This window comes from Phyllostomus discolor, chromosome 3, assembly GCF_004126475.2.
Source record: "Phyllostomus discolor isolate MPI-MPIP mPhyDis1 chromosome 3, mPhyDis1.pri.v3, whole genome shotgun sequence".
In the NCBI taxonomy this organism is placed as follows: Eukaryota; Metazoa; Chordata; class Mammalia; order Chiroptera; family Phyllostomidae; genus Phyllostomus; species Phyllostomus discolor.
Genome location: NC_040905.2, coordinates 147,409,417 through 147,433,972, shown reverse-complemented (window position 1 = coordinate 147,433,972; position 24,556 = coordinate 147,409,417). Strand labels below are relative to the sequence as shown.

At 41.9% G+C, this 24,556-nt stretch overlaps 2 protein-coding genes across 2 annotated transcripts; both read right to left on the bottom strand.

The window, feature by feature from the left end:
- Positions 1 to 437: 437 nt before the first annotated feature.
- LOC114502765 (interferon alpha-4-like) lies at positions 438 to 1,274 on the bottom strand. The gene has a single exon (XM_028519940.2). The coding sequence runs from the start codon at positions 1,229 to 1,231 to the stop codon at positions 665 to 667; it is 567 nt and encodes a 188-aa protein (XP_028375741.1). The 5' UTR covers positions 1,232 to 1,274; the 3' UTR covers positions 438 to 664.
- Positions 1,275 to 9,497: 8,223 nt separating this feature from the next.
- On the bottom strand, positions 9,498 to 10,067 carry LOC114511668 (interferon omega-2-like). The gene has a single exon (XM_028530444.1). The coding sequence runs from the start codon at positions 10,065 to 10,067 to the stop codon at positions 9,498 to 9,500; it is 570 nt and encodes a 189-aa protein (XP_028386245.1).
- Positions 10,068 to 24,556: the final 14,489 nt, after the last annotated feature.

Genomic DNA, 24,556 nt, shown 5'->3' with positions numbered 1-24,556 from the left:
GATTCTTTCCCACCAAAAACCAAAAATACATGAGAACAGTAACTGTGTTTGTTACAATCACCTCTATATCCTGAGGGCACCACACCGCCTGGCTTAGAAGAAGTCAGTGGGTACTTCTAGTTTGAATATAATGTGATGGGTAAATGAATTGTGCCATCCATGTTTTAATCAAGCTGCACAATCTGGCTTGCTGTTTCTCTTTGGGATAAGTCAATACAAAAAGTTTCCTACTGTAAAAATTTAATACACACAGATAATTATAAATCGACTAAACATAAAGACTATATTTTATTATAATAACAATATAAAGGGGCACATGCTGAACATTACAGCAGCCAAAAAGTCAAACTTTCCAAATACATAAATAATTGAACTTTTAAATTAACGAATGAGTGAATAAATAAATAAATAAATAAATAATGCATACACACATACATACATACATATAAATGTAACAAAACATCAGCATAGGCCTCTGTAAGCCACTGGTGCCTGTAAGGCTGAACAGGATTTGACTTACTATTCCTGGAAACTTTTAACAAATCGATTTCATTCATGAGAAGATCAGAGCAGAAACAAAGGAAGTTGGACCTGGCAGAACAGGAGGAAGTGTGATATTATTAGGGAGGGAGAATCATGTCCATGCTGAGCCAGGTGTCCCTCCTTACTGCACAATCTCCTCTTCCTCCAAGTTTGCTGATAAAGTCAAGGATCTTCTGATTTCTGCTCTGACAATCTCCCAGGCACAAGGGCTGTGCTGCTTCTCCTGCAGGTAGAAAGTGATTCTCTCAAAGTATTTCCTCACAGCCCAGATGGAGTCTTTACTCATCAGGGGAGCCTCTTCCAGCCCCATCTCCTGCGTCAGACAGGCTTCCAGGTCCCTCAGCTGCTGATCAAGTCCATTGCAGAGTTGGTGTAGGAGGGTCTTGTCCCAAGCAGCAATCACGCCCTCTGAGCAGAAGAGGTGGAAGGTCTGCCTGATCATCTCATGGATGGCAGAAGTGGCTTGAGCCTTCTGGAACTGGTTGCCACTGAACGCCTCCAGGGGGAACCCAAAGTCCTTGCTGTCCTTCAGGCAGAACAAAGGGGTGATCCTTCTCATTTGTCCCAGGAGCACCAAGGTCTCCTCGTTAACCAGGCTGTGGGTGTGAGGCAGGTCACAGCCCAGAGAGCAGATGGAGTTGCAGCTGAGAGCCACCAGGGCCACCAGGAAGGAAAAGGGCAGGGCCATTGGGGACCTTGCAGATGCTGCTGGCCTGGCTGAGCTGGGGGACTGTCTGAATCTTGTTCTCTAGACTCTCTGAGGTCCAGCTTTGTGCCGGTGTCTTATATAGGGAACATAGGACTTTTCAATTTCTGAATGTTTCCTTTCCTTTCCACTTCTGCTTTTGCTTTCTTTTATGCACTTTCTACATGCATTTTGATCAATATTTGTCAACCACATTTTTTTCACTATTGCCCCCTGTCCACAAAGACTTTCAGATGTTTTTCTAGTTGAAGCCCCCAAGAAAACCATAAACACAGATATATATTGTATATATATATTGTATATTGAATGTAAATAGTAATGTACTGCATTTTTACCTGTGTTTTATAAATAAAAGAAGAAAGTGTAAACTGAACTCATTTTATTCAGTACAGGATTAAAAATGAATAAATGCAAATTTTACACTTCAAGGTACATTTAAAATCTATTGTCATTTAATTTAGTTAAAATGTCAATGTCAATAACTTTATAACTAACTTATGCAGCAAATTTTTAGAAGATTTTATTTATTTTTGGAGAGGGGGAGCGAGGGAGGAAGAGAGGGAGAAAAACATCAATGCGAGGTTGCCTTTTGCATGCCCACTGCTGGGGCCCTGGCACACATCCCAGGCATGTACCCTGGTTGGAAATTGAAGTGGAGACACTTTGGCTCAAAGGCCAGCCCTCAATCCATTGAGCCACACCAGCCAGGGCCATATACGGCAAATTTTAAAGTGATGTATTAATTTATATAAATAGTGATGTATCCAATTACATGTTCAAATAAAATCACCCCCTGGCTTATTTCACTTAGCATAATGCTTTCCAGTTCCATGCACACTGTTGCAAAGAGTAGGAGCTCTTTCTTTCTGCTGTGTAGTATTCCATTGTGTAAATGTATCACAGTTTGTTGATGCACTCATTTACTGATGGGCACCTAGGCTGCCTCCAGCACTTGGCTATTGTAAACAGTGCTGCTATGAACATTGGGGTGCATAGGTTCTTTTGAATTAGTGTAGAATTCAGGATTCTTAGGGTATAATCCCAGCAGTGGAATTGCTGGGTCAAAAAACACTTCCATTTTCAATTTTTTTAGGAAATTCCCTACTGTTTCCATGGTGGTTGCACCAGTCTACACTTCCAGCAACAATGCACTAGGGTTTCCTTTTCTCCACAACCTTGCCAAGTCTTGTTGTTTGTTGCTTTGTTCATCATGGCTATTCTGACTGGTGGGAAGTGATATCTCATTGTAGTGTAATTTGCATCTCTCTGATGGCTAGTGATGCTAAGCATCCTTTCCTATGTCTCTGGGCCCTCTGTATGTCCTTCTTTGGGAAGTGTCTGTTGAGGTCCTGTGCCCATTTTTAAAATGGATTGTTTGTCTTCCTGGAGTGGAGTCCTGTGAGCTCTTTATTTGTTTTGGAGATCAAACCCTTGTCCGAGAGATCATTGGCAAGTATATTTTCCCATACATTTGGTTCCCTTTTCATTTTGCTAATGTTTTCTTTAGCCTGGCAGAAGCAGTTATTTTGATGAGATGCCATTTGTTATTCTTTCTTTTATGTCCCTTGCTCTAGGGGACATAATGGTGAAAATATTGCTGTGTGGAATATCTAGATTTTCCTGTCTATGTTCTCCTCCAGGACTTCTATGGTATCACGACGTATATTCAAGTCTTTTATCCATCTTGAGTTTATTTTTATTTCTAGTGTCAGTTGGCTTCATTTTTCGCATGTAGCTGTCTAGATGTCCTAGCACTATTTTTGGAAGAGGCTGTTTTCACTCCATTTTATGCTTCTGCCCCCTTTGTTGAATATTAATTGACCATAGAGACTTGGGCTTATTTCTGGGCTGTCTATTCTGTCCCAGTGATCTGTGTGTCTGTTCTTATGCCAGTACCAGACTGTTTTGATTCCAGTGGCCTTGTAATACAGTTTGATGTCAGGTATGCTGATCCCTCCTACTTTGTTCTTCTTCCTCAAAATTGCTGAGGCTATTCAGAGTTATTTACGGTTCCATATAAAAAATTTTAAAAATTAAATAACACTTTAAAATAATACCCATGTATAGATATATTTTTACATCATAAAAACCAGTGAACACTGTTTTAAAATTATTTTCTTAATATTTATATTTAACTTTTCATACTGTTCATATCAAGAAATAATTTTTAACTTCATCAGCTGCTATATATGTTTACATATTGTCAACATTTTACCTGTTTAGCACTTGACATACTTTGTTGAATAACTTTAGGAGCACTAAATAACACAACTATTGGCATTCAATTTCAAAGCCCATATCACACTGAGACTTCAGCCTAAGCAACATCCACAAGATGGTCGGCGGCAGCTCGTGAGTGAGCAAAGGCTAGGCTACCTCTCACAATATCACTGTGAGATCCAGTGAGTATGGAAGGAAAGTCCTCCAAGGAGCCCTCAGGTCACCATAGGTCCGTGGCGCTGATCTGGCATGTGTTTTGTGTTTCCTCCCCCAACACAAGGCCAATCCTTCCAATGTGATGATACACAAGGGACTTCAAAGAGAAGAATGAACACTGAGAAATACAATTTTGGGGATAAAGTTGAGTTCTGGAGCACCGAAAACCAGTGTAATACCTATGATTTGTTCACACTCATAAGAACTAATTTTTGCACACCTTTGGAGGTAATATTACCCACAATGAGAATATATGATTTAAACATCAATTTGAATCCTTCTCTGTATTTTTGTGTGACTTTTCAAAATACTCAAAGGACTTTCACAGTTTCCCATCAAGTCTCTTATTCCCTAGCAAAAGGAAACTGTCTATGGAAGCAATGAAACTCAATTATTATTAACTATGCCTGTGTAAAGAATTAACATTCAGATTTGATCCTAAACTCTTTGCTTTGCGTAAGAAGTTATGTTGTCTCAGCTGTCCAGATTCTTACCCTTTAAAAGGTAGGTAGAGCCCTGGCAGGTGTGGCTCAGTGGATTGAGTGCTGGCCTGTGAATCAAAGGGTTGTTGGTTTGATTACCAGTCAGGGCACATGCCTGGGTAGTGAGCCAGGTCGCCAATAAGGGGCACACAAGAGGCAACCACACACTGGTGTTGGTTTCCCTCCTTTTCCTTCCCTTCCTCTCGCTAAAAATAAATAAATAAATAAATAAATAAATAAATAAATAAATAGTCTTTTAAAAAATAAATGGTAGGTAGGACATCCTTGGTAAATCAGCTCTCTAGTAAATACACTCTCTTATTTTCTGTGTTATGCTGGGCACCAAGCCCAGTGTGATCACTGTTAAAGTAATTTTTACTGAAGCAGTTTCTCACATACTGGAAGGCATTCATGAATGACCAGGCTATTTTGCTTTGTTATGGCAACATTTTACTAGGATTATAATAGACAATGGCTAATATTTTCACTCTCTGTCTAATGTTTCCACTCTACTCATACTGGTGTCAATAACATCTACTGAGTTTACTGCTAAAATCCCTAGGATTTTTTTTAAAGGTGCACACACTCTGGACATTCAAGTTGCAAGAGCAACAGCATATTTTCAGCCTTTGCCTAGCATTATGTTAAACTCACATGTATGCATGCCTTAAATTCTCACTTGCTCTCTGCTTCCTCATGGTAGAAAAATAAGTAGGCTGGTGTCACATAGAGAACCATAAATCGAAACTCAAGCTCTCCCTGCTTCACACAGCTCACAGCATCAGACAATTTCTCACACTACTGTTTGGTGCATCTTTACTGAAGTGGCAATGATGTGTCATCATGATGAGCTTTTTGGAGACCCCTCACAAACACTGGTGAGTGATCACATGCTTTCGGGTTCCTCCATGCATTTCTGGGGGATAGTGGCTCTATTTCAGTCGGAACTCTAACATTTGGCATGCAGTAGTTGGAGCACAACTTCAGGTCAAAAGGCAAGAGTTTGGATGCTAATCCTTCACCTGCTGTGTTGTGTCCTATCCTGCTCATTTTTCTTCATTTTCTAAATATGGCTGTATTCCCTCTTCTACACACCAGACATGTAGACTTTAATTATCTGCTGTGGTCCGAATGTTTATGTTCCCAGAGAACTCCTATGTTGAAGTCCTAACCCCCAAAGTGAAGGTGTAATGTGGTGGAGCCTTTGGGGAATACTTAGGGCATGAGAATAAAGTCCACTTTAGTGGAACAAGTGCCCTCATAAAAGAGGCCTGAGGCAGACCCCTCCTGGTTCTGCCTTGTGAGGATACAAGCAGAAAATAGCAGTGTGTGCCAAGAAGCAGGCTCTCTTCAGAGCCCAACCTTCCTGATACCCCGATTTGAATTTCAGCTTCTAGAACTATGAGCAAAACATTTCTATTCTTTACAAGCTACTTAGTCTATGCTACATTGTTAAAGGAGTCCAAATGGACTAAGATGTGTCCTGACCGATTTTCTTTTGGGAACACTTCCCAGGATTTTGTGAAATACTTAAGGAGAGAAAAGTCATTTCACACAACCTTGTCTGCTAGGTGTCCATCCCAGTCCCTACAGTTCAGGAGCTCGATCAATACTCACAAAAGGAGCAATCATCGTCCTAGAGGGAAAACAAATAATACCAACATATACTACACAAATATGAACTGAGAGACCAATAGAGCTAAAGGTACTTTATAAATATTTCACAGCTCTACAAGAAAAGTTATAGCTGAATATTGTTTGAGGTACTATTTTTTAAAAATTGTTTGTTTCCAGAAAAATATATTCTTCAAGTATGTATTTTCAGTATTTATAACATCAAAATGAGAATCATGGGCCTGGTCATAAATGGGAGACTCACTCCCCACTTTTATTTCAGTGATTCTCAAGTTGCTCTTAAAGACTTTGTTTTCCAAATTATTTCTCAAAGGCGGTGTGGGGGCCAGTCATGCAAAGGTGACAGAATAAGGAACAGAGCCAGATTTGAGCACAAACTAGACTAGGAGCCATTCCTTTTCACTCCTCTTCATAGAACAGGAAGAACCTGAGGCCAAGCAGGGTGGTCGGAGCTGTAGTCTCCTCTCTCCTGCAGGCCTGGCTCAGTGCTCAGCATGTGGGTGATGCTACACTTGGACGAAGTCCACACTGCCCATGTTTCCTGACTTAATATGTAGATGCTACTCCAATTATAAACTTCCCTGGAGAACAGGGAGCCTGGGGACTGAACTGCCCTTGTCATGTGGATTTATGACCTGTGTTCTATGAAAATAATAATGTTAGGGAAGGAGCAAGGCACAAGGTGAACAGGGCAGAGTCTGTGTGTGAATTCAGGGCTCCAGTAGGGGTGATTTGTGGGCACTTGATCTGTCCTGACAACACAGAACCAACCTGGGGGAGGGGGTCATGGTGAGCCCAGAACTCACAAGATATCACATTATATAGACATTGTGGGCATTCTTAATTGCCAAAAAGTAGTATAGAAACCCTGTACTATTCCCTTCTTGTAGAAGGGAAGCACTTTGTGACCAAAACAAAACTTACTTTAAATTCTTTAAACTCTCACCTGATGTTCCATGGAACGTTCACACATGGTTTTAAGTCAGGGTGAAATGATAACCCAATTCTGACCACCTGGGGTGACAGAGATACAGGTTAACCAATCCACTGGGCTTCACAGTATTTTATTTCAGATCCTTGTGATGGTTAATTTTATGTGTCAGTTTGACTGGACTGTGAGGCGCCCAGATACTTGTAAAGAACATTCTGAGTGTGTCTGGAAGTGTGTTTTGGGGAGAGACTGACACTTAAATTGGTGGACTGGGTACAGGGGCTCGTGCTCCCTGACATGAGTAGCCTGGATCTAACCAGTCTTCAGGCCTGAAGAGAGCAAAAAGGCTGACCATTGAGTAACAAAATGACAAAACATAATTAACTTCAATTGCCTGCAACCAGACTTCCAGCAAAGCAGAGGAGGAGGGGCCCTAGAATAGAGAGAGAACGCACACGGACTGCTCTGGCAGAGCCTTAAGTGAGAACAGTTCGTGGTCGATGGCCAGCCTTCACCTTTGCACGGCCAGCCACATGATCATTCTCCTATTTTCTTTACCCCAGGTGTCATTACTCAGTTTCTGGACACTCAGGTGGGATCGCACCCACGAACTCACAGGAGACTCCCTTTACATAAGACCACTGAATTCCTAATTCTGTCTGGCAAACGGAGGGATGGTGGTTTTTTCAATGTGCACTTCCTAGGATCAATGGAAAACAATTCAGAAATGTGAATTACCTCCATAACATTAGTACTCAAGATGGTACAGCTGGGAATTACGGCAATAATAAAAATGACAGTACCGATCACTACCATGGTCTAGGTACAATGCTAAACAGGTTAATTAATAATCACAACCCACCCCCTGAACACTCCTTTGAGTGCATGCGTCTTAGAAACAGGGGTTTGTCACACACTTTGATGTGCCAGTCTTGTTCTACTCACTTGACTACACGCAGACCTGCAAAATGAGGAGATGTCATTTCTTTCATTATCCCCATTTAGAGAAAAAGAAAACAGAGCCACGGGGATATTAACTTTCACCAGGTCAGAGCAACATTTTGGAAACTAGGCCTTCTGACACCACAGTCTGTGCTCTTACCATTCTCCCAAGTGCACTGTTCACAAGAAGCAAAGAGGCTGCTGAGAAACTGAACGTCCTTTCTCCAAGACAGTCTTCGTGATGATTAATTATATGTGTCAGTGTGGCTGGGTCAACAACCAGCCCTTCTGAAATCCCCTTTAAAATGTAGCTGAAGGCAGAGAAGCCTAAGTGTAGCAGTCCCCGGGGTCACAGTTCATAGCAGCAGACCTTCAACTTGGCCCAGCAACACATTTGTAACTTAAGTGTAGCAGACTTCACATCCATTTAATCTGGAAAGCAAGAGCCCCCTGTACCAGGATTCCCCATACATATAGTGTATCATTTACAGCACCCGATGTACAAGGGATCACAATATGTGAAAGGAACTAGGCAATCAAAGGAAGACACAGACAAGTCCAGAATAGCCAAGCTTGCTCCTGCTAATCTGGTCCATGAAGAAGTAGTAGAATAGAGAAAGATAAAGGGCAAAAATTTATTGAAACATTACATTCAATTTATGGAAAGGCAAACTACAAAGCACTGGCTAGGTCATCTGAGGCCAAGGTTCAAGGAATCCTCCCAAATTGACATCTCTCCCTGCTGTCTGAGAAATTCACACAAAACACACACACACACACGCACACACACAAACACACAGTAAACCGAATTCAGCTGATTCCTTTGAAATCAGCGCCTATTTCTTCACAGTAACAATGGCCTTCACTCAGGGCCCCCAAATATACATGAGGACACTCAGAGAAACAGACCTGACTACAGCAGTCTTGAAAGACAGAGCTTCCACTCACTGTTTACTCCATCCCCCTGGCTTTGTACTCTGAGTAGAAAACCTTGAAGCTGAAACCACCAAGAACCACAGCAGGTGTGTGGGTGGGCACTGAGGTGAGGGGCACAGGGACAGTATTGGGGAGTGAATGCAATCAGCGAAGCAGGACCGGGGAGAGGGTGGGAGGAAGAGTACCGGGTGCCAGGATCAGACAATAAACACGTGTATCTTTCCCACTTCACCCTACATGACTCCTCTCAGATATTTCTACCCACCACTCCTTGCTGTCTAAATATAATTCGGTTAAAACTCAGACATGAGTTTTACAGACGACATTCCATATTTTCCAGGAATCTTCTCAAGTTCATGGATTTCCACCTTTTGATAGGCATTTCATGACTAGCTCGGGAACTGTTCTATACGACTTAATAAGCAGGTACCATTCTGAAACAAATTTACAGAGAAAAATAAGTACTTATATTTTCAGACTAAAAGAAGACAAGATGCTTTCCTTTATAAGAATTTAATTAAAAAGGAAATGAAAATTCAATAACATAAAGAAGTAAGCATGTTTTTTCAAGTCTAATACAAGGGGAAGGCAAATATTGGTGACATAAATACAAAATAGTGGTAAGACAAAAGAATACATAAATAATAAGTACACAAAATATACATAAATAAATAACATCAGATGATCACCACTCCAAAACTCATGTCCCAGGAGCTGAATTTTGTAACATGATCTTGCCTAACACTCTGAAAAATGTGCTCAATTAACATCAATACATTCTGTGACTGAAGCAGAAAGAAGAGCCTTTCCCCATGGTCTGAGTCCTATGTGCAGGGGAGATCGGGCACATTCATCCGTGACACCTGGATGAAGGTGACCACAGGTCTCAGTCCATGTTACTTAACCTTTCTTGCAAGGTTATTATGGAAGAGAAGGATCTCATGATTTCCACTCGGACAACCTCCCAGGCACAGTCACTGTACTGCTTCTTTTCCAAGTAGCGAAAAAGGTACTCGAAGTACCTCCTCACATCCAGTGTAGGTCTCTGGGATGGCAAGGCAGTTCCTCCCTCTCCCATCTCCTGCAGCAAACAGGGCTCCAGGTCTTCCAGCTGCTGATAGAGTCCCATGCGCAGCTGGTTCAGGAGGGTGGTGTTCCAGGCAGCAGAGGCGTGCTCTGTGAGCAAGAGGTCGGAGACGTCCTGGAGCATCCTGTGCAGGAGAGAGATGGCCTGGGCCTCCTGGACCTGACTGCCATTTACCATTCTGCGGGGGAATCTGAAGTCTTTTGTGTCGTTCAGACAGGACAAAGTGGAGATTCTCTGCATTTGCCTCAAAAGCGCCAAGTTCTCCTTGCTGAGCAGGATGTGCTTCTGAGGTAGGACACAGCCCAGAGCTCCACTGGGGCCACAGCTGAACACCACCAGGATGGTGAGCAGAGACAGCGGGAGGGCCATGGGATCAGGAGGGGCTGCTGGCCTTGCTGAACTGGACGTCTGATGAACAACCTTGGACCCCAGTTAGCCTATGACTTTCTCCCTAAGCACGGCCATTAAATAGGGAGACACCATAATTTTCATTTTCTAAACATTTCTTTATACTTTTACTTCCTTTTTTTTTTGTTTTCATTCATGAGTTCTCCACGTGGGCTAAGAAGATGTCATCAATCTGCAAGGTTAATTTTGTGGTTTTAATTTTCCCTCCTAACTTGAGGTGTGCTGCCCTGACCAGTGTGGCTCAGTTGGTCGGGTGTCGATCCACAGAAGGAGCGGTTGCCAGTTCCATTCTGGTCAGGACACACTCCTAAGTTGAGGGTTTAGTTCTGCCCAGACACACAAGAGAGGCAACCAACTGATGTGTCCCTCTTGCTTCAATTTTTCTCTCTCTTTCTCCCACCCTTCCACTGTCCCTAAAAAATAATAAGTAAATAAAATCTTCCATAAAATTTAAAAAAAAGGAAAACTTGAGATGTGTCAAGTCAAATGGATACTTATCAGTCTAATGACAAACCTCACTGTCCTAAACTCAGAAGTGTATCTAGGTGTGTAAATACACATGCACATTCAGACATATTTTAACACACGAATATTGCTCTTCTCTGTATTACAGGCAAAATTTGGCCTGGAATCTGGGAAGCACTTTTGCCCTCCTTACTTCACGTACGCAGCCAGGCTCCCTCTGCCCTGCGTGTCTGTGTTTTTGTGAGGCACTCACCAGGCCATGTCTGGCAAATGAGCTCTTTAGAACCAAGGACAGAGTTTTTTTACAGTTTCATTCACAGCAAAGGCTGAGGTTTTCAGGGAATGAGTTCCTGGGGTGTTTCCCTACCTTTCAGACACATTCATGCAGGAATTGTATAGACGTGCCATTTCTTTCCAATATCTTGAAACTGGTTGTCAGTGTTCCCCGGGCTGTGCCCATACCCCCAGCAGGAATCCTGGTCCTTTTCTGTTGCGTGTTGGTGAGGAGTGCCCCCAAAATCCTCGCGACTGAGTTTTCCTGAAGCACCACCTCATTCTGGAGGGAGATATTGGCTCTAGGCAGCTTTTTCCTCTGGGATGACAGTGTTCTCAACCCCAAATCTCCTGGACTCCCTCCCTGAGGGCAGGCTGACCACATCTTGGGGTCTTTAGAACTCCCCTGCTGTGGAGGGGCTTGAGTCTTGCCCTTCCCCCTGGAGTGTCTGTGTGAAGGACCCTGGTGCTCACTGGTGACCTCCTGTTCCCCTGAGCCATGACCCAGGTGTCGGTGGTGTCCACAGCCCTCAAGCTGATAGCCAAGTTTACTTTGTCTAAGTAGGTGGGTGAGTTAGTGAGCGAGTTGCAATCATTTAACTGTCAGTAGATGAATACTTTTTATGTTGTAGGTACAACTTCTCTCCTTCACTTTTTACTTAATGATTGAACACTTGTTATGCTTAAAACCTCTGAGCTGGGCACAGGAGATCCCATGGAGATCCACAGGAGATCTCCTGGGATGGAGATCCCAGGACGTCCCTCCATCAAAACTCATAGTGCAGACACTGCTGAACTTCAGTTGTCCGCTTAGTCTGCGTTTTCCTATTGGGCTTCTTTGTTCGCCCAGCTCTGTCTCATGCCCAGAATGCAGGGCAGTGGGCTCAGGCTGCTGTGTCAGGGAGAAACATCCTTCTTACCTGTTCCATTACCTGCTCATGACACCTCACTGTAAAGTTCATTGACAACATAGTTATTACCTGTTGGTTTACTGGGCAGAGTGTGTCTTGCTCCTCTGACATTACTTTGCACTTCATCCTGAGGTTGATACGAACAAAGGGAGGAAAAAGAAAGGCAGTGGAGCTTCACCATGTTTCTCTCTATTTTTGAGGACTTCAGATGTTTTATTTCCCATTTAAAATTTCCCAGGAAGCAAAATTCACAGTTGTTTGCGGGCGATAATAAAATTCTGAACGTCATGAAAGTGAAAGAAGGGAAGTGACTTTCCTGCTGACAAAATGACACCATGTACGTTGGCAAAATTCAGGGTAGCCAATTTGGCACACTTCTCTATGGGAGGGCGTGGGGGTGGGGCGGGGTGGAGGATGAAAGCCAGAATGAATTACACAAAATCAGAAGTGGGCTGTTTCTGCCAGAGAGAGGCTCAAGGAAGAGGAATCTCTGTGTCAATGACTAGCCTTCAGCTTTGCAAGAGCAGCCACTTCATTTTCCTCTCATTTAATCCACCTGTGATCAGTCTGAGGCAAGGAGGGAAGAGTGACAACAACCGACTGTGAAGAGACTGGCAACCCCCACCCACACTGCTGGGCCAGGAGGCTCTCTGGTAGCCTTCTGGGTACTGCCTCGTGCCTGAGCTCTCTCCCTAGTTCACCAATCCACTCAGGCAAAGAAAAGATCGCCTTGGAGAAACTAGAATTAAGAGTAAGGGAAATGGACAATCCTGAAAGATACTGCTCTTAATCTAAGCAAAAACCATGATGATATTTTAAAAGATGGCACCAACATTTATTGCATGCTAAGTATAAAGCAGCCGCTTGTTCTAAGGCATCTGAAATTCTTAACTCGGCCATCTCAACAGCCTTATTTGGATTATAGAGGTTTATGCCACTGTTTGGTGAGCAGTACAAATGGGGAAGGGTGACCTATGCTGAAGGTACCAAAGGTCCCAGGTCAAAACTTAAGGACCTTGAGATAAGGACTTGTCTGGAACGATCTGTTACAGGAAGTCAAGCAGAGAAATGGACATGGGCCTTATGAACCAGGGGAAGGCATGGCATACAGTGACAGAGCAGCTAGGATGAGATGCTAAAGGATTCCAAGTTCCACTTCAGATGCCAAAGGATTGCTGCCTATTGTATACAACAGGGGTGTGGTGTGAGTCCATTCAACTGACTGACTTTAAATCCCAAGGAAAAGTACACAAAACAACACTTAAGTAGTTTTAAGGGAGGTGATTTTTCTGCCAAGTGAACCAAGTTTACAGCCGGCACTGGAGTCACCCTCATCCCTTCCAATACTCAGGAGGCTGCTGTGCTCTCAGTGTCACCTGTGCTGGGGTGTCACACTGCTGTGACCTCATCTCTGAGGGAGAAGTCCGTACACTAATGGCCACTTCGATCCTCTCGCCCTCTGAATGGGAGTGACCTGGAGACACATTGACTCAGAGCTGGCCTTTCCCATTGTTCCCCCTCCTGAGCACCTGCCTGTGGCAGCCCACACTTTCAATGTCTCCCTTCTTCCAAGTTCTCCTGCTGCTGCTGACTTTCAACTCCTTCCTGTTTCTAGAGGTGCCCTGTGGGCTTTTGCGGGTGGGCAGGGGGATTGTGGTTGTTGTTGCTGCTGTTTTTGAGCAAAGCTGAGTCTTGAAGGGAGGCAGCCGCCTCCCAGTGGAATCAGAGGTGAAACTGCCCAACAGAGGCTGGGATGAGCTTCTGGATTCTTTCCCAAGTCCCATGTGCACCAGGCTCCCCGACTTTACTGAGTTTCCCTGGGAGACTGGGCATGAGGGAGTGTTGACAGCTGTGGCCCAGGAATCACAGGCAGAGGCTGGACCAGATTCACATTCCCCACTAAACTGTGGAGGATGTCTGCCTCCTCCAGCTGGTGCTGCTCAGTGATCCCTCACAGGCGGTCCCTGGGCACCAGCATCCCTGCTCACAGCTGGGCTGTAAAGGCCAGCTCCACTGTGGGACCTGTGCGGGGCTGTGGGGGCTCAGCACTCCCTCCCCCTCACCCAGCCGCCCCCCAAACCTGCTGCTGGATCCTGGAACACTGTCACATATTTAAGAACTTCTAGATATAAAACAGGTTATGGCCATAGAGATTTCCAGGGCAGGATGGCAGGTTGACAGCATGGAACCAAAATACCATATTTTGCCATGTATAAGGCACACTGTTTTGACCAAATATTTGAGGGGAAATTAAGGATATGGATTATACACGGATAGTACTACTTCCATACGTATATGAATGTCTTTAAGTGTTTTATGTATGCCTATGTGTTAGAAGTGTAATTCTAGAAAGCAATTAACATATCTGCAGGAAAAATAATACCCTGGAGTGAATGTGGGCTAAGATGGCGTCAGAGTAGGAGGGTGCAGATTTGGCTTCCCTCTGCTCAGGGGAGAAAATCCTGACCAATCTATGCAGTAGAGAAGCAAGCAACCAACATACTGCAGCATATGTGAAAATAGGGGACCAAGGATTGTGGTGGAACCAAAAAACTGTACCCTAAGAATTGTGTTGCAACAAGTGAGACAAAATCCTGGATCTGTGAAAAGACCAACGTTGAACCAAAGAAAGGGCATCACAACAGCTGGGACAGTGAGACAAACTTCACTCTGTTATTACAGAGAACCTAATAGGTGGAGGCGGTAAACACCAGCATACCCACTGGAAGAGGAAACCCAACAACAAAGGAACCACTAACAGATAACAACAGAAGAAGGTGAAGGAGCGAGTGGTAACCACACAAACCTCAATCCAGGACCTATCTGGAAATACAACTAAATAGTAGAGACAGTACCCAATACAAACAACTGAACAAGAGCAAGAGAGAATTCGTTAAACCTTATACACATGGAAGAACCAGCTTCAATACAAACTGCCCTCACGAGCAAAACAAAATACAAGAGGTGGTGGACAGAGTGACCCTCATTTAACCAGCTGGTGGGAAGGAACCACCAAAGAAAGACTCAACAACAACCAAAACCCAAAGGCAAACATGAAACCAACTTAAATGACAGCCCAAGACCAGTGAGTTTGAAAGATCAAGGAAACTGCACCACTGAAACTCACTGCTATTCTACTAAAGAAGTTCACACCACAAACCCAAGGAGCCAGAACAGATCAATTTAAGAAGCTGAGGCCAACAAGAAGAGTCTCACAAACAATGTGAAGACAAAGAAACAATCCCCAAATGAAAGGAAAGGAGGAAGCCTCAGAAAGAATGCTAAATGAAATAGAGGGAATTCAACTATCAGATATTGATTTCAAAGCAATGATCGTCAGGAAGCTCAATGAGCTCACAATGAGCTACCAGAAACTACAGGGAAGCTACAATGAACTCACTGAAAACTACATCAACATGAAAAAGGAAATGGAAACTCTCAACAAGGGCCAAGAGGAAATGAATTATACTATTTCTGAACTGAAGAACACAGTAGAAGGAATGAAAAGCAGGATCGATGAAACAGAAGATCAGATCAGCGAGCTAGAGGACAAAGTAGAAGAAAACACCCAGAAAGAGCAAGAAAAGGAAAAGAGGCTCTGAAAGAATGAAGAGGGATTAAGAGAAATGCAAGACAATATGAAACATAATAATATCCGTATAATAGGGATACCAGAAAGAGAAGAAGAAGAAAAAGGGATAGAAAACCTATTTGAAAAAGTAATGATGGAAAACTTCCCTAATTTGATGAGAGAAAAAGTCACAGAAATCCAGGAAACACAGAGAGTCCCAATCAAGAGAAACCCAAAGAGGCCCACCTCAAGACACATCATAATTGAAATAGCAAAATTTCAAGACAAAGAGAGAATATTAAAGGCAGCAAGGGAAAAACAGGAAGTAACATACAAGGGAACCCCAATAAGGCTAACAGCTGACTTCTCAATGGAAACACTCCAAGCCAGAAGACAATGGCAAGAAATATTCCAAGTAATGAGAACCAGAGGTCTGCAACCAAGGCCACTTTACCCAGCAAGGCTCCAAATCAAGATAGAAGGCCAAATAAGAAGCTTCTCAGACAAAAGAAGTCTAAAAGAATACACCTCCACTAAACCAGCTCTGCAAGAGATGCTAAAGGGATTGCTTTAAGGAAAGAAAGGAAAAGAGAGAGAGAGAAACACACGTACATAAAAGGCAATGAATAAGTACCTATCAATGATAACCTTAAATGTAAATGGATTAAATGCTCCAATCAAAAGACATAGAATAGCTGATTGGATAAGAAAACATGACCCACACATATGCTGCCTACAAGAGACCCACTTCAGGGTTGAAGACCTACACAGGCTGAAAATGAAGGGCTGGAAACAAATTTTCCAAGCAAATGGACAGGAAAAAAAAGCCGGGGTAGCAATACTCATATCTGACAAAATAGACTTCCAAAAAAAGGACCATAAAGAGAGACCCAGAAGGTTATTTCATAATACTCAAGGGAAGAATACACCAAGAAGACATAAATATTGTAAATATATATTCACCCAACATAGGAGCACCCAAATACATAAAGAAAATCTTAGAGGACTTCAAGAAAGACATTGACAGCAACACAATTATTGTGGGAGATTTTAACACCCCACTATCAAAAATGGACAGATCTTCCAAACAAAATATCAACAAAGATATTGTGGCATTGAACAATACCCTAGATGAAATGGGCTTTACTGATATATACAGAACCCTCCATCCCAAAGAAGCTAAATACACATCCTTTTCAAATGCACATGGAACATTTTCAAAGATTGACCACATGATAGGACACAAAACAAGCCTCAAAAATTTCAAGAACATTGAAATCATACCAAGCATTTTCTTGGATCACAAGGGACTGAAGCTAGAAAACAACCTAAGGAAAGAAACGCAAAACACTCAAAATCATGGGGATTAAATAGCATGCTATTAAACAATGAATGGGTCAAGAATGATATTAGGGGAGAAATCAAAATGTTTCTGGCAATAAATGAAAGCAAACTCACAACAACCCAAAACTTATGGGAGAAAGCCAAGGCAGTCCTGAGAGGGAAGTTCATAGTGATACAGGCCCACCTAAAAAAGTTAGAAACATTTCAAACAAACAACCTAACCCTACGTCTACAAGAATTCGGGGAACAACAACAAAGACAGCCCAGAGCAAGCAGAAGGAAGGAAATAACCAAGATCAGAGCAGAATTAAATGACATAGAGACTAAAAGCACAATTCTAAGCATCAAGGAATCCAAGAGCTGGTTCTTTGAAAAGATAAACAAAATCGACAAGCCTTTAAGCAGACTCATCAAGAATAAAAGAGAGAAGACCCAAATAAACACAATCAGAAATGAAAGAGGAGAGATTACAACAGGTACCACAGAAATACAAAGCATTGTAAGAAATCACTATGAAGAAGTGTATGGCAAGAAATTTAAAAACCTAGATGAAATGAACAAATTTCTAGAAAAATATAATCTTCCAAAACTCAATGGAAAAGAAGCAGAAAGCCTGAACAAACCAATAACAGGAAAAGAAATTGAAGCAGTAATCAAAAAACTCCCAACACACAAAAGCCCTGGACCAGATGGTTTCACAGGAGAATTCTACAAAGCATTTAAGGAAGAACTAACCCCTATCCTTCACAGACTATTTCAAAAAATCCCAAAAGATGGAAGACTCCCAAACTCCTTTTATGAGGCCAACATCATCCTAATTCCAAAACCAGATAAAGACACAACAAAGAAAGAAAACTTCAGGCCAATATCGCTGATGAACATTGATGCTAAAATCCTCAACAAGATACTGGCAAACTGCATCCAACAGTACATTAAAAAGATCATACACCATGACCAAATGGGATTCATTCCAGGGATGCAAGGATGGTACAATATTCCCAAATCAGTAAATGTAATACATCACATAAACAAAAGCAAAGACAAAAACCACATGATCATATCAATAAATGCAGAAAAAGCATTTGATAAGGTACAGCACCCATTTATAAAAACACTCCTGAAAGTGGGAATAGAGGGAACATTCCTCAACATAATAAAGGCCATATATGAGAAATCTACAGCCAACATCGTACTCAATGGGCAAAAATTAAAACCTTTTCCACTAAGATCAGGAACAAGACAAGGCTGTCCATTTTCACCACTTCTATTCCATATAGTCCTGGAAGTTTTAGCCACAGCAATCAGACAAGTAAAAGGAATAAAAGGAATCCAAATCAGAAAGGAGGAAACAAAAGTGTCACTGTTTGCAGATGACATGATAGTGTACATAGAAAATCCTATAGACTCCACCAAAAATCTGTTTGAGCTAATAAATGAATTTGGCAAAACAGCGGGATACAAAGTCAATATCCAGAAATCAAAGGCATTTCTGTACACCAACAATGAAACAGCAGAAGCAGAAATCAAGAAAAAAAATCCCATTTGAAATAGCAAAAAGAAAAATAAAAGACCATGGAATAAACCTAACCAAAGAGGTAAAAGACCTATATTCAGAAAACTTCATAACACTGAGTAAAGAAATCAAGGAAGACACATACAAATGGACACATATACCGTGTTCATGGATTGGAAGAATTAATATCATCAAAATGTCCATACTACCCAAAGCAATTTACACATTCAATGCAATTCCTATTAAAGTACCAATGGCTTATTTCACAGACATAGAACAAACACTTCAACAATTTATATGGAACCATAAATGATCCCGAATAGCTGCTGCAATATTGAGAAAAAAGAGTAAAGTAGGAGGGATCACAATACCTGACACTAAACTATACTACAAGGCCACTGTAATCAAAACAGCCTGGTACTGGCATAAAAACAGGCACATGGACCAATGGAACAGAACAGAGAGCCCAGAAATAAACCCAAGTCTCTATGGTCAATTAATATTTGACAAAGGAAGCTGCAACATAAGATGGAATAAAAATAGCCTCTTCAAGAAAGGTGTTGGGAGAACTGGACAGCTACGTGCAAAAAAATGCAACTCGAGCACCAACTTACACCTTCTACAAAAATAAATTCAAGGTGGATAAAAGACTTCAATATAAAACGTGACACCATTAAAGTCCTAGAGGAGAATGTAGGTAGGAAAATCTCAGATATTTCACACAGAAAATTTTTTACTGACATGTCTCCTAAAGCAAGGGACATAAAGGAAAGAATAAACAAATGGGATTTCATCAAAATAAAAAGCTTTTGCACAGCTAAAGAAAACAGTATCAAAATAAAAAGAGAACCAACTGTATGGGAAAACATATTTGCCAATGATACCTCAGACAAGGGTTTAATCTCCAAAATATATAAAGAACTTATACAACTCCACTCTAAGACAAGTAACCCAATTAAAAAATGGGCAAAGGGCTTGAACAGACACTTCTCCAAGGAGGACATACAGAAGATCCAAAGACACATGAAACAATGTTCAATATTGCTAGCTATCAGAGAGATGCAAATTAAAACCACAATGAGATACCACTTCACACCAGTCAGAATGGACATCATAAACTAAGCAACAAACAACAAGTGTTGGAGAGGTTGTGGAGAAAAGGTGTCCCTAGTGCACTGTTGGTGGGACTGCAGACTGGTACAACCACTATGGAAAGCAGTATGGAACTTCCTCAGAAAACTAAAAATGGATCTGCCTTTTGACCCTGCAATTCCACTGCTGGGTCTATATCCTAAGAGCACTAAAACACCAATCCAAAAGAACCTTTGCACCCCGATGTTCATAGCAGCACAACTTACAATAGCTAGATGCTGGAAGCAACCTAGATGCCCATCAGTAAATGAATGGATCAAAAAACTATGGTATATTTACACTATGGAATTCTATGCAGCAGAAAGAAAGAAGGAGCTCCTACCCTTTGCAACAGCATGGATGGAGCTGGAAAGCATTATGCTAAGCGAAACAAGCCAGGCAGTGAAAGACAAATACCACATGATGTCACCTTTAACAGGAACCTAAACAACAAAACAAAGAAACAAGCAAAATATAACCAAAGACACTGAAATAGAGGACAGTCTGACAGTGACCAGAGGGGAGAGAAGAGGGAATTTCAGGGGAGAATGAGAAGGGTTTACAGAAACAAACTTAAAGGACACATGGACAAAAGCTAAAGGGATGGTGGTAAAGGGAGGGAAGTGTGGAGGGTTGGGTGGGTGGGCTGGAAGGGGAGTAAATGGGAGAAAACTGTACTTCAACAATGATTAAAATAAAACTTAAAAAAATAACAACAACAATAATAACACCAAAAAATGCAAAAGCTAAGGAAGTGAGCGTCGCCAAGTGTTGGGCTCAGTTCTTCCTGGGACAGGGCCCTTTGAAACTCTGAAGGTATTGGGGGAAGGGACCAGACTGTTTTGCACAGAACAGAAAGAAGCCTGCCTGCTCTTTCCTCACTTGGGGGATGGCCTTGCCTGTCATGAGCCATAGGTGGCACTCTTCCTCTGTGAATGTTCTCATGAGTCAGTCCTGGGGGTAAAAGGTATCTGACTCCCCAGTCCCTTTAGCTTCAGCGATTGTTGCATTGTTGTAACAGGGCCACTCCTCGGCTCCAAAATTATTCTTCAGAAGAAGATAAATAGTCTCTCAGATGGGAGTTCTCAAAAACCTAGAACTTCCACCCAACTTTGCTTCTAATTGGTGGTTTTCTACTCTTAAATGGAAAATGGTGGCTGGAAGCCTCAAAGGGACAGAACACAGTTGTGTGTTGGGGGGGGAGGGTGAGGGGGGTGCACTGAAGGGGGAGTGAAAGAGGAGAGCATGCTGGGACTGTCTCCCCTGGAGAGGGGGAACGGTTGTGATGAGGAATAGAAGAGTGTAATTTAGAAAAGCAAGGAGGTAAGGCCAAAGTGTGCCAGCACTTATTAGGAAGTATAGATGAGTATGTTTCACAGTCTCGGTGACAAACTTCTTTCCAAAGCACCATGCAAGCCGCCATTCCCTAACTGAACGTGCAAGTCAGACTTCTCTTCCATGTGAGTCGTGACTGTGCTTGAGTCTTGTTCACAACACAACTCAGAATTCTGTCTGTTCACCTGCCCTGCACTGGTCCCCAGAGGTGGGAGGTTCACTCTTCCGGTATATACCCATGGAAGAAGGAAGAAAACAATTACCAGTTTCTAGTTTGTGTGGTGCAACATAGCTTCAGTCTTTTAAATATTTCCATTTCTTTAACCGTCCAGGAATATTTCTACTTTATTTTATGTTGGAGAAAACTGGAGGCCTAGAAATTAAGTGAATTTCCCAGGATCCCACACAATTACTAGTAAAATAAAGATTCAGTACAGAATCCGATATTGTGTAGACCCTAACAGGCAATTGAAATGTTTCATATTTTAGATTTCCATTAAGTTTTAAAATATGCTCTGACCCCAAATTAAATGCCCTTATCTTGGTTTTATTGCTGCATGGAATTTTTTTGTTTTATTTTACTGATTTTCACCTCTAATTACCCTAGACATTGTGGAAGAGAAATTCCTTGATTTAGATTCACTTTCCACCATAGAAAAAAATTCTCTCTGACTACTATCATCCTTATAATGTGTTTTTTGTGTACCTCCAAGAGCCTATGATTTTCAAAAAATTGATGATTTATGCATTTAATGACATACCAGTTTATTCAGGAAGAAGATAAGAATGTTCAGAACATAAAAATCATTTGGCATATCTATCTTGCCTGCAAAGTAAAGTGATATTAATGTAGGGACACTAAAGACAGCGTGACAAAGGGGGAAATTAGGTACTGATATTATTAAAGCAAATAATCTATGAAGTTGTATCACCTGTGTTCATTATATTTAAGGTGAAAGATATATCTGGTATTAATGTGGTGAAAAGAGGGTATTGCGTGCATGGTGGTCAGAAGATTAGGTAGCAAGTTTCTAGGAAGAAACTGATGTGAAATCCCATCTTGTACAATGGGCAATAATGAAATCTTGAGGAAATGAAAGGTTGATGGTAAGATTAGAATTTGAAAAAGACAGAGGGACCCCAAGGTAATATGTTCAGCTTATGAGAAAGCCAAACCACCAAAGAAATGTTGGTTGTTTTTAAATGTATGTAGTTTTTCTAACTTCATATAAGTAGGACATGGCTACAGTGACTTGCGTGGCAAGTTGGGTGACTGAAGTTTTATATCAAGATTACCTCACCTAGAAATTAACAAAATAAAGAAAATTAATAAATTATATAAAATGCATAAGCAGCCCTGTCCTGGGGGCTCAATTGGTGGGAGGGTAATCCTGTACATCAAAAAGTTGCAGGTTCAGTTCCCAGTCAGGGCACAAAGCTAGGATGCAGGTTTCAGTCCTGGCCCGGGTCCATGTGGGAATTGCTAATCTCAGTTTCTCTCACAGACTGATGTATATCTCTTTCTCTCTTTCCCAGTTCTACTCTCTCTGAAATTAATGAAAAAAAAACCCTCAAAAAAAAAAACATAATCAGACTTCAAAGACTAGAGAAAGAAGAAGAGTCAGAAAATGTTAGAACATCAATGAGAGAAGACCAGTGTGATTTTTTATGTTACATGTCAGTTCAGCTAGGCCTCAGTTCCCAGATATGTGAACAAACATTACTCTACATGTTGCTGTGAATGTGTGTTTCACATGAGATTATAGGCCATGTAACATGCAAGTTCACAGACTTTGAGTAAAGGAGATTTCCCTCCAAACGTGGGTGGGTCTCATTCTATCAGTTGAAGAACTTAATAGGGAAACAATGATCTCCCAGAAAAACAACAAAAACAAAAAAGGCTGCCTTTACACTTGAAAAGCAATTCTCCTGAGGGTTTCCTACCTGTTCCTTCTGCTCCTGAAAACTCCTGACTAATACCATCCAGAAACCAAGTGTTTACAAGTACTGTCCACCTCCTAGAATCTTTTATTCTTCCCTCTGCCAGCTGGTAGGATGAGACAGCAAAGCACAGAAGTCTGTTGAAATGTCTCTAAGGTCCTGGGCAAGCCCAAGCTGGAGAGCAGCATATCCTAACGAGGAGTGTGTTACAGAAGGAAGAGATTCAAGACCCCTCCACAGTTGGGGGCCTCTCTGCCACCCTAGCAATTCACACATGCATCCTGGTGAATGGCACACTGATAATTTTGTGCTGATTGTAGAAAATTCCTACAAAATTATACCAAAATGGATACATTTGAATAAATAAAAGGTCACTAGCTTTCAGGTAACAATCATACTATTCATTCACATTCTCTAGCTTACGTGAAAACTCTCTCCCCTGCTTCCAGGGAGAGTTTTCTACTGCATGACAGAGATGTGAGGATCGATATCCAGTGTGACAAGAAGAATGTTGTTCTAATAGATGAAGTCTGCCATTAGGAATCAGCTGTGAAACTAAAATTGTACTATTGTGAGTTGCTTAATTAATGTTTACTGAGATTTTCCTCGTTACCACTGTGTTTCATTTCCTTCGTGCATTGGCAGCTCCACCTGCCCCCAGAGTCCCATAGTATGTGCAATGGGAAGTTCATAAAAGGGTCTGGTCTACACAGTGGGTATAGGCAGAGAACACATCTTTCACCACGCCTTTCACTGCCCAGTGCTGGAGACTTTCTTTTAGAATTAATAAGATGTCTGGAAACAGGTTCATGACAGCATTAGAATCCATTCTAATAGTCAAGAAGTAGCCTTTTTGTAGCATGGAGGGACATCCTCAGGAAGTGGTGGGATTTCTGTCCAGAGCAGAAGTCTGACCTCCTCCTGGTGGCTGCCCTTTGGACATTTGGCCACCAGGGGGTGGTCTTCCCTGAGAAGAGTTTTACTTGTCCACCCACAAACTGTATCTTGCTTTCAGTCTGCTTTTAGCTACAGGTTCTCTTACATCATAGTCCGGAGACATTAAGGAAAGCATCTCTAGCAGATGTTTCAGAAAAACCTAGAAATATCACATAACTCGTGCTATGTACTTGTGACATTCTGGTCTCTAGGGAAATCGTGATGCTGAAAGCACGACTGAAAAAAAGCAGTTGTGTGATTGGGTGGAGAAGTAAAGAGAGTGAAGGAGGAGGTGAGGGTTTCTTCCTGGAGAGGAGGGAAACTTGTGCGATGTGGGGATGCATCTGGATGCTGAGAGGGAGGGAGGGAATGTGCAGGTGACAGGACCCTTAAATATCATGTGCTTCTGCCCCATATCTGGGTATTTATTCCCCTTCTCAGATATTAATACAAGCCAACATATCATTATGGAAAAAATAGACACTACATTAAAATGAGAAGGGCAATTTTTCAGCCTTCCCCAGCATTGGGACAGAATTCTGGTTTTTTTTTTTTAACTGACTCCTTTGAAGGTGAGGTACTGAGGGTAATACACTAATCCTAAGACTTCATAGGAAAAGACACATAATTATACTGTCCTATATAGCTGTCAGGAGAAAAACAGGAAAATACCTATCCTGTTTGAAGTTCTCAGTCTTGGAAGATATATTGTATTCGGTGCCTTAAAATGAAGTATCTGACCCTACGTGTGCACATGCAGCTCATCTCTCTACTCCCTGTCATGTACCCTCAGTTTCCCTTTGCCCCTGCCCTGCTCAAGCAAAGTTCACAATAAATTCCATCTTACTCAGGTCAAAGATCACCATCGGTGCAGCATGGCCCACATTTCAGAAACATCTGGCATTGGCCACATCCTCCATTTGAAGTTGACCTTCCCTAGGCTTCTATGTCATCACCATCTTCTGCTTTTCTGCTCCTCCTGCCTTCTTTCCTCTGCTGGCCAGCCCCTGTCACCTTAGGGAATCGTGTT